The 9,695-nt window shown below is 53.1% G+C and overlaps 3 protein-coding genes across 3 annotated transcripts; 1 reads left to right on the top strand and 2 right to left on the bottom strand.

The window, feature by feature from the left end:
- Positions 1–1,890: 1,890 nt before the first annotated feature.
- Positions 1,891–3,350, bottom strand: TRIREDRAFT_37262 (uncharacterized protein; the record flags this gene model as incomplete). The annotated part of the gene is made up of 2 exons (XM_006960972.1): positions 1,891–2,714; positions 2,774–3,350. Coding segments are annotated over 2 exons (1,401 nt in total), but the record flags the coding sequence as incomplete, so codon positions are not given.
- Positions 3,351–4,284: 934 nt separating this feature from the next.
- TRIREDRAFT_42193 (uncharacterized protein) lies at positions 4,285–5,176 on the top strand (the record flags this gene model as incomplete). Its single annotated transcript, XM_006960987.1, has 2 exons — positions 4,285–4,332; positions 4,496–5,176. Coding segments are annotated over 2 exons (729 nt in total), but the record flags the coding sequence as incomplete, so codon positions are not given.
- Positions 5,177–6,174: 998 nt separating this feature from the next.
- TRIREDRAFT_53777 (uncharacterized protein) lies at positions 6,175–7,786 on the bottom strand (the record flags this gene model as incomplete). The annotated part of the gene is made up of 4 exons (XM_006961055.1): positions 6,175–6,891; positions 6,952–7,328; positions 7,386–7,546; positions 7,608–7,786. Coding segments are annotated over 4 exons (1,434 nt in total), but the record flags the coding sequence as incomplete, so codon positions are not given.
- Positions 7,787–9,695: the final 1,909 nt, after the last annotated feature.

Raw genomic sequence — 9,695 nt, 5'->3', positions numbered from 1 at the left:
GAAGAAACAAGCGTCTAGCTAGCCAGTCATTGCGGGTTCTTCAGTGCCGAACGGACGATGATCAACAACCTTCTGTTTCCGATATGATTTCCCGGGGGGGGGGGGGGGGGGGAGGATCCCCCCCCAAGCAAAGCCAGGTAGGAAGCTTGTCAGGGCGTGAGAGAGAGAGGAGACGTTGTTCGGGAAGCAGAGACAAGGTATACCAGCTTTTGGCAGGCCACGCTCGGGCCCTTTGGTGGCATATGCGTTCTGGCGCGGGAATCCACCTCCCTTCATTTCCACAACATGGCCGAAAATGCAAAAACACGGATCATACTGACTGTCAATTTGGTATAACACACACACATACACACGCACACACACATCCATGGTTTTATGGGGACATTAGAGACAATGGCATTTTTCTCGGCCTCACTGAAATCATGACGAGGGATATCCTTGCTGCTTTATTGGTCCAGGTGATTCCGTCTCCTCCTTTTTCTTCTTATTCTCTCTCTTTTTTTTTTATTTTCTGCTGTCCTGCTTTGTTTGGCTCCAGTTTGCTTTCAGGTTAGGAAAAAAAGAAAGGCAAATTTACCATCCTGGTTCATCTGGGCAGGCAGGCCTTGTATAGCACAGACTGACAGCTTTGCAGACGTCTCATTTGCTGGCCCTGACAATGTCCAATTTTGCTATTTCAGTGACGGGTACGACAGGATCCATGATATGTAACGTTCTATTTAGCTGCTCAGGTTGATGGATGGGGATCTTCATGGTTCTAGTCCTCTGGAGATGTACGAGTACAGTATTCACGGATGCATGAGCAACGCCTCGTCGAGTCCACCTTGCCACGAACTCGGCTCCTCTGGCTGCTTGGTTGTAAGCAGTGATGCAACTCCAGTTGAACAGGTGAAGCGTCATATTTCATATTTGGCAGATAATCAACAGATTGTAGACACCTAGTAGATCGAAGACGTTTAATACTCTGCAAAGATATTCAAGAGTTATCCAACATTTGGAAGATATGGCAGTGCAAAAGACAAGTTGTAAGAGAACAAATGTCATGATATCCGCTAGATGTATGTATATCAATTAGACTTTATAGAAAAACGTTTGATGCAGGTTTTCGTCTCGACTTGTATACAATCCATTGACATGTATACAATTCATAATTCTTGAAGTTTTTTTCCCGTCACGTCACCGGATACGCCAGTTCTCGTTTTCGTCGTCTGAATCGGCCCCCTCGACTTCATCCTCAGCGTCGATGAGTGCCATTTGGACAAAGTGCCGGATCCAAGCCTCCTGAGCGGCATCGAGCACGTCCTCGTGGTTGTTATTGTTGAGAGCATTGTTCGCGGCCGCAGCCGCACCCGCAGCGGCTTCACCACGGATGGCGCCTCCTCGACCGGCAGCTCCTCTGCCTCGTGCTCCTCCTCCTCCGCGTCCACCGTCCTGAGCAGCTCGACGGGCGTCACCCCTAGCGCCCCTTGCACGGTTGGCAGGATGGCCGCGAGCATTGTGATTGCCAGCCTGACCTGGACGGTAATTCGGACCGTGTGCCGCTTGACGTCCTCTTCCTGCTCCTCCGCCGCGGCCTCTGACAGGCTGGTTGTCTGCACCCCGAGGACCGGCGCGCGCCTGATTGTTGTCATTGGCGTTGTTATTGTTGCCGTTAGGAGCCGGATTGTCAACGAGTCGTAGAACAAGGGGCGCTTCGCGAGCTACGGCAACCCTCTGGCCGTTCTCGTCCAGCTGTACCGGCCCGTTCGCGTTGGCATTGGCATTGTGCTCGTCTACATCGCCATCAACCTCCTCAATGGCGATTCCGACCCATTCTTCGTCTTCTGCCGCAGCTTCTCCAGCGTTTTCGTTGACCGCAGCACCTCTTCCACCAACAAACCCTATGCCGACGTCGTCGCCATCTCCACCTTCCAGCTCCCACAGGCGCATGTAGCATGAGGTTACCTTTCCATTCTCCTGTTGGTTGTAGTGGCGGTACGGATTTCCTGGATCCAGCCAGGAGGAACACAGATAACAGAAGTGGGTATCGCATCGCGAGCAGATCATATGGTTACAGCCATGAGTCTTCTGCGCGGGAGCGTTGCAGGTTGGGCAGGGGCTCGTGTGGAGTTTGAGATATTCGAGAGACGCCTTCTCTTCCTCAGTGAGCTCGCCGTCTTTTCGCCTGGGGGCGCAAAGGACAAACTCTCCGTGCCATGATTGAAAGCATCGGCTGCAGAAGGCGAATCCGCAATCCTCGCAGACAGACAGCAGGTCCCCAGGGTTGAACTTATCCGCCCCTTTCTTGCCCTTGTCGCCTTTCTCATCCTCGTCAGACTCGGCGTCGGAAGTCTCGCCGAAATTGAGACCCAAGGGTTTCTTGTGCTTCTTGGAGCGAGCAGCTCCATTGCACCACTGTCGAGGGCAGTATATCGTGTTCTTGTCTGATTCGAGCTCCGTCTTGTACTTGAGATCAACATAGCGCTTGACCATGTCTTCAGAGAGCCCAATCTGCAGCAGTTCGCTAGGGCTGATGAAGACCTTGGGCTTGCGCCCCTTTTCACCTGCAGCATTGGCGGCCGTAGAGCGTTCTTTGGCGCAGTTGGGGGCCAAGCAGCGCACAGTTGACAAATTTCCTTCCTTGATGGCGTCATTGTAGAAGTCTTGGAGACATTGCAGGCAGAAGATGTGACCGCAGTCAAGCATCTTATGACACTTTGACCCTTTCTTTGGATCTTGAAGGCGTCGAGAACTGTTAGTATGAGGGCTAAGAAAAGGAAAGGATGGAACGTACCTAAGCATATGCCACAGTCAAACGTCTCCTTATCAAACGCCGCCTTCTTGGCTTTGATATCGTAGTCCAGCACAGCAAGCTTATGCTCCGGGTCCACCTGAAGAGTGCCCTCGGCGGTAAAGGCCCCAAACACGTTGTCAGCAGCCTGCTGGAGGTGGTCGATGTAAGTGTAGGCCACCAAGTCCCGTCCCATCTCTTCCCACAGCCTAGATGCTTCATCGGCCAGTTGAGAAAGCCTGTCTGCCGAGAGCCACGGAGGAGCGGTTGAGATCTGAACCAAAGGCGGGCATTTTGCGGGATAGCCGTCTGGTAAAGTAATGTGTAAAGCAAGAGGAGGCAAGTGAGAGACCTGCAAAGAGTCTTCCGGAGCCGGCGCCGTAGACGCGGGGCCGTTGAGAGCCTGATCAGACAGAGCGGCCGCAGGAAAGGTGACTGTTACGGGAGCAGCCGGTTCGACGGGCAGCTCGAGGTCAAAGACGTATCTGGCGCCATCAGTGCGGCGAAGCTCGGGGTAAATGGCCTCGAGGGTTTCCAGCTCCGTGGCGCGAGCGTCGTCGTCATCGGGCGTCGAATCCATCTTGTCTGCCCAGCTGAAGCATTTCCAAGTGAGATGAGGGGTCCAAGAGGTATGGAAGTTGCGTATGTATGCGAGAAGAGCGACACGAGCTGTGTGTGTTCAATAAAGGCCAACTGAAGACTTGAGACTAGGACCTGTCTCGAGCCTTTGAAGAGATTTGTAGTGTCGATTCAGTGGCAAAGCGCGTGAGTAAAAGACGAGGAGCTTCTGCCTTGGTCGGCAATAATCGCTAATCCAATCACCGAGAGAGCAATCCGTACTGACGCCCACTTTTGTGACTCGAGGACGGACAGACGAGGAACGGCGGGAGGGACAAACAATCCAATAGTCGAAAAGGCCGAGATCCAGTCCGGCCGTATATCGTTGTGTCAAGCAAAAACGTACTCGAATGAGTTGATTTAGCAGCCAAGAAGAGACAGAAGATGATGAAGAAGGTTGGAAGATGGATTTTATCTGATGCTCTTCTGGAAGCCGCTTCCCGATGTGTCACTTGCCGTGGTGGCGCAGAAAAAGAGAAAAAGCGGGATCCCTGCGCCACACTTTTTTACTCGCGTGGGAGTCAAGCCACGTTTTTTCCTTTCCTTTCATTCAGCCCCAGAATGCCGTCACATGCGGATCGTCTCGACTTTGTCCTTGCATCATCAACTCGTTGCCAACGTCGTGCTTCTTCGCCTGTTTCTGTTCTGTCCTTTTGGTCTGTGATTGGCCGCTTGCATGACGCATAATGGTACTGCTGTCGCTTCGGTAGCCTGAGCCAGATTCCCTTGATTCTGCTTCTTCTTTACATTCTTTTGCCTTTTGCTTTGCTACTTCAAGGTCCATCTATCCTGCGGCAACTTATCATGCCCATTGCCGTCTGAGCCAACAGCCTCCCGGAGCCTCATCTCGTTTCATAGCCTACCCTCGCCATCCTCCAGCAGCCATGGACGGCGACGACTACACAGGCACCCTCGCCTCCCTCTCCGTAACCCACGTCTACTATGTACGCACCTCCTCCTCCTCCTCCTCCTCCTCCTCCTCCTCCTCCTCCTCCTCCTCCTCCTCCTCCTCCTCCTCCTCCTCCTCCTCCTCCTCCTCCTCCTCCTCCTCCTCCTCCTCCTCCTCCAACCAATCTAAAGATCCGCCAGCTAATCCATCAATTCCAGGACCCAAACGACTACATCTCCCTCCTATGCGCCTACCTAGCCCTCCTCCCCCAGGCCCTCTGCGTCGTCTACGCGACCCTCATCTTCTCCACCCGCGAAGCCGAGATATGCCTCGCCTTCGCCGGCCAGCTCGCCTGCGAGGCCCTCAACTTCCTCCTCAAGCGCGTCATCAAAGAGGAGCGCCCGCGCCGCATCCACGGCAAAGGCTACGGCATGCCCAGCTCCCACGCCCAGTTCGTCGCCTTCTGGAGCGTCTCCCTCGCGCTCTTTCTCCTCGTCCGGCACAAGCCCCAGCCGCAACAGCGACACGCAAAGTCCAACTCATCGTCGTCGTCGTCGCCGTCATTGTCGTTGTCGAGCAATATCAACATCTGGGAGGGCGGGCGGCCGTGGAGTTTGGTTGAGAGGCTGGCTGTGAGCCTTGCTGCGGCGCTGGTTGCTGCGGCGACGGCATGGAGCAGGATATACTTGAACTACCATACGGCGACGCAGGTTGCGGCCGGCGTGGCGGCAGGTGTCGTCTTTGCGCTGGTGTGGTTCGTAGCGACGGAGTTTCTCAGGAGGACCGGGTGGTTGGCTTGGGGTCTTGAGCTGCCGCCTGCGAAGATGCTGAGGATACGCGATCTAGTGGTGGAAGAGGACATGTGTCAGGCAGGATGGGAAAAGTGGGAAGAGAAGAAGAGGAAGAAGGAGATAAAGACAAGCTAGATGAGATACAAGAAGACGAAATAAGAGCATGTACAACTCATACGTTGCGCACATGGTGCTCTCAGCCCCGAATCTCTTATGGGAGGCACTCATCAATGGCATGTCTCATATTGGTGTCTTTTGTCATCTTGTTGTCGTACACGAGCTATGTATACATCGTTTTCACCAATCTGCACTGAGAAGTATGTCATGAGATGACACCCTCGCTTCTACATGTAAGCCTGAAGATCTCCCCATACCAGAGTATCAAACGTAAAGTAAAGAATAGAAAGAAATAGACATATAGAGCGGAACAACTGGCTTTAGAAAAAAAAAAAAGCACATTTGGTTGTGAAAGGCATCGTCTACTCATAATGGAATGCCGAGTCGCGTCGTCCAACCACTGAAGAGAAGGCCCCTCACAGAAGGGTCAAAAGCGAAAGATAGAGAAAGTGATAAAGGACAGAGTTGGTGTTTTTCGGGGTATCTTGAGGTTGTAGAGTTCTGGTCAACGGCCCGGGTAGTCGCTGCTCTCGGGGTAGACATGACCTTTAGGGGAAACCCCCCCAAGGATTGTCGAATGTAGGAAGACAGAATGAAAGAAGATGTAACAAAATAGAACACGGCAATTCTCAAATCCAGTCCGCCGTTCCCACGGAGTATTTCCCGTCGGTCGACTGAGCGCCAGTAGTCGAGGGAATGGAGTCCATACTCCTGCTGTGGCTGTCATGAGAAATTTCAAAGTTCCCCGGATTGTACACAGCAGGAGCCAGCATCATGGGCTTCTCGTCAGACTTCACGTCGACACTTGCCCTGGGAGACGAGTGAGTTGACGCCCTCCCGCCAATGCTTGTAGCGACACTGCTGCGGCGAGAACTGGTTGCGCTAAGAAACTGCTCAGCCTGGGCCGCATCTGACGAGGACGATCGTGGACGAATCGGTGAAGAGGGCCTCTTGGGGGAGAGGTAGATGGAATTCTGCAAACGCGCCGCGTCCTCGAGGTTGGAGACTCTCAGACCAATCTGGACTGTCGCAGAACTGACCAGTGACGATTCGCGATTGTGCCTGGGGGCGCCGGAGACGCGAATAGCGGGCGGCGGCAAAAGCTCCTCAAACATCTCGTTTGCGGGCGACATTCGCTCCTTATCCATGGGCGCGTCTGGCGTATAGGTTGTGGAGGGAAGGAGAGTGGCCCCCTTGGGCTTGCTGTCGAGCGCCTCTCGCTGGTTCGGAAACAGACTGTACGAATCCTTGCGTGCCCGAGTTACAGCTTGCGTTGGAAAGACGATTGCCGGATTCGAGTCGTCAGCAACGTCTCCGCTGTTAGGAGACTTGGTATGTGCCGCTGCAGGGCTATCGCCTGTCCCGGTTGTAGGTTTCGCAGTCTCCCTGCCGGCCCCGAGGATGCTCATACTCCGGCGAGTATACACATTCACTGGTGAGACCGGCTGATCCATCTGGATGTTGAAGATTTTCGTTTCGCGCCATGATTCCATAGACTTTTCTCTCCTCGGACTGCCGAGCTCGACATGTCCGAGAGGGCCAATCTTCTGCATCTTGCGGCAGCGAAGAAAGAGATAGAGAACGCCAAAGGTAATTCCCGAGACGTTACTCGCCACAGATCCTACCATACTGAGACTCAGTTGTATATTCGCCAGCGCGAGTGGATTTTGGGCCGAAATGCTGAAGAAGAAGGGAGCCATCAACCCCTGAAGTCCATATTAGTCGCACGTATAGACACAAAGAACAGGTATCGTGTAGAAACGTACATTCAACACAGCACCCAGAACCATGTAGTAAACCATCTTCGAGGCGGCAGTCCTTTCGATAATGCCGATTGATGCGTCTCGATGCAGTCGAACAAATACTACGATGGCTCCGATGGCCAGGGCGCAGCCGATGATCGTTAGAAGGGCGAAACACTCGAGCCTCCATCTTTGGACGAACCAGAAAAGGGAAGCATAACACAGATCTGGAGGCCGCCTAAAGCGCGTCTGCACATACAACGCCAAGAGACCGACGATAACCATGAGGAGACAGGCGACAATGACCCATCTGGGCCGCTGTTGGAATGGCTTCCGCCTCAGAGCTTGAACGGTTGATTCCAGCCCAAAGACTAGTTGTATGAACGGAACAACAAACAGGGCTAGCAATGGTTAGAGGCAGTCTCGAGGGAAGTTTGGGTGAAACATAAGGTACTTACCTGGGAACATGGCCTGTGATATGGACGTACATCCCAGGATCAGGAGGCCTTCTAGGCCCTTGATCTGGCTGGCAGCGTATATGATGCCCTGGATTATTATGCCGATGGCCAAGACAAACGGGAATACTTCTGATGTCTCGATGTATCTGATGAAAGAGGAGCTAGAGCAGTGTTAGTTGGGAATTACAATAATCCATTCAAGGATGAGGCTGTGAGGAATACCGAAATCCAAATGCTGGATCGCTCTTTCGGATCGCCTTGTAAGCATTTCGAAATATGATGATTGCCAACACGAGAGCCATGGCGACATTGAAGCCAGCAAGAATAATGATCATGGATCGGACTTGCCGGGCAACGTCAAATTTGAGGCTGTTGATGACAGAGGCCGTCGTATTGTCCATGAATTGGAATCCTCCCATACCATCGTCCACTTCCCTGGCCCATACCACCCCCCTTGATCGTTCTGATTGTATATTCCAGCTTTCCATGTTTGATTGGCCGCTGGCTTGCCTCCAGTTGGCCTTTGGTGACGAAAGCGTTGGCAGATCGAGCACCGGCGCCGAAGCCTCGACGAGTGAAGCCTCAGACTGCCATTGGCACCTTTCGATACCAAGGTGAAGCTGTATAGTCGGTTTTTCGTGCCGCTAGCGGTAATGAACCATAAGGGAATGCTGGAAAGAATAAAGAAGGAAGCAAGAGATGATTCGAAAAGATTGCTATCGTCCAGCGGGAGCAAAGAAACGAGTGAAAAGAGCTGCTTGGAAAGCTTGGCCACCTGCAAACATCCAAACGCCCGACACAAAACAGCCGCGGTATCAGTCGTCCAGACGACTACGCGCAGGCCACAGAACGAAGCCAACAAGCAACAAGCAGAGAAGGGATAGAAGGGAGAGAAGGGAGAGAAAGAGGACCAAAGAAAAAAGTGAAAGAAACAATGTTTACTCCTCACCGACGCCGAATACTGCTACCAGAGCGAGTAGTGAAGGCAAAGGAAAGCGTGAAAGACGGGCGCATGAGACGAAGGAGAGAAGCTGGCCGTATAGCGTGGGGCAGTGAACGAGGCCATGTCCAGGGAGTTCCGGGACGTGAAGATCCGGACGATGACCCTGGGGATGAGTTCAAGGTCCAGGCTTAGGAGAACATGGGTCTGCGTTGCAATCGGCACCACCGGTTGACACCGTCGTCTTGGCCAGGGGCTGGCAGTGGCCTTGAGGCTATCTTGAAAGAACAGCCAGTGCCTTGCTTTATTCATGAACCATGCTCACTCTCTGTCGTCCGTCTCAACCTGGAACATGACTAGGAGTAGTCACAGCGATAGCTAGAGGAGCCGCAGAGGTCTCGGTGGTTGTCCAGGCTTGCCGCAAATGGCTGCCAAAGCGTTCTGTTGCCATCACAACTCGGACCAGTCAAGAAATGGCCACGATAGCTGATGGCTGCTTCATAGCCTTGCCGCTCAAGCCCACAGATAGGTACCTTTTCGCAGCCATGTCCTGGTAACAGATGTCAGAGCCTCATGAGCCGTGTGAGGGATGATGGGAGTGACAGGCTGTCGGCGTCCGTCTTCAGGGTGGTGGCGGGGGTTCATGTTTGAGGCAGACTTGGAACAGCTTCGAGTTTCGAAACTCAGGAGCTCCATGTTGGAGGCAAGCGTTGAAGCTGCTACTCATGCATGCCGCAGCCAAATGCGTGTGATTCTGGCACCGATTCGGTAAGCCTGCGAGCACCGAAGAGCCGCTAACATGGTCCATCCCGGCTAAGGCCATTCGCGGAGAACCCCCTGGTTGCCGCATCGCATCGCGGCCTGCGGGTCGTTTATCGCGAGGTATCGACGAGATGATACTGTATGAAATGATGAAGCTTGGAGAAGATGCCCTTTTGCTTCTGCGTATCGAATTTGATAGCTGTAGAATTACAGTACTAAATTCGAACAGCTGATCCGTGCTGCAAGCTCTGGTTGTCTTGCTCATGTTCTGAGCACTGCCGGGATGCAAGGCTGAAACATCCAAGGGCGATCCCGTGCCAATATGTACGAGTACAGACGACATATAAGTGCTGGAGCCCGGCTTCAGAAAGGTATCCTAGCATTGGTCAGTACCTACTCATTTCCAACCCTCAAGGCGTGCATGCTGCACCAGGTCAGAACATGTTGCCCGCAATCGCAGTTGCTCTCCTTGGTGTCTTCACGATGCCGCTCACGATAGAGCTTTGGCTCTGCCAGTAGAACATTCAGTGTGACAGTCCTCTTTATATCACACGTTTCGCGACAGCTTGTGGACCCGGCTTCATCGTGTTGCAATGTATTGGTAGCTG

This window comes from Trichoderma reesei (genome assembly GCF_000167675.1).
Source record: "Trichoderma reesei QM6a unplaced genomic scaffold TRIREscaffold_1, whole genome shotgun sequence".
Taxonomy (NCBI): Eukaryota; Fungi; Ascomycota; class Sordariomycetes; order Hypocreales; family Hypocreaceae; genus Trichoderma; species Trichoderma reesei.
This window is presented reverse-complemented; position numbering and strand designations above follow the sequence as displayed.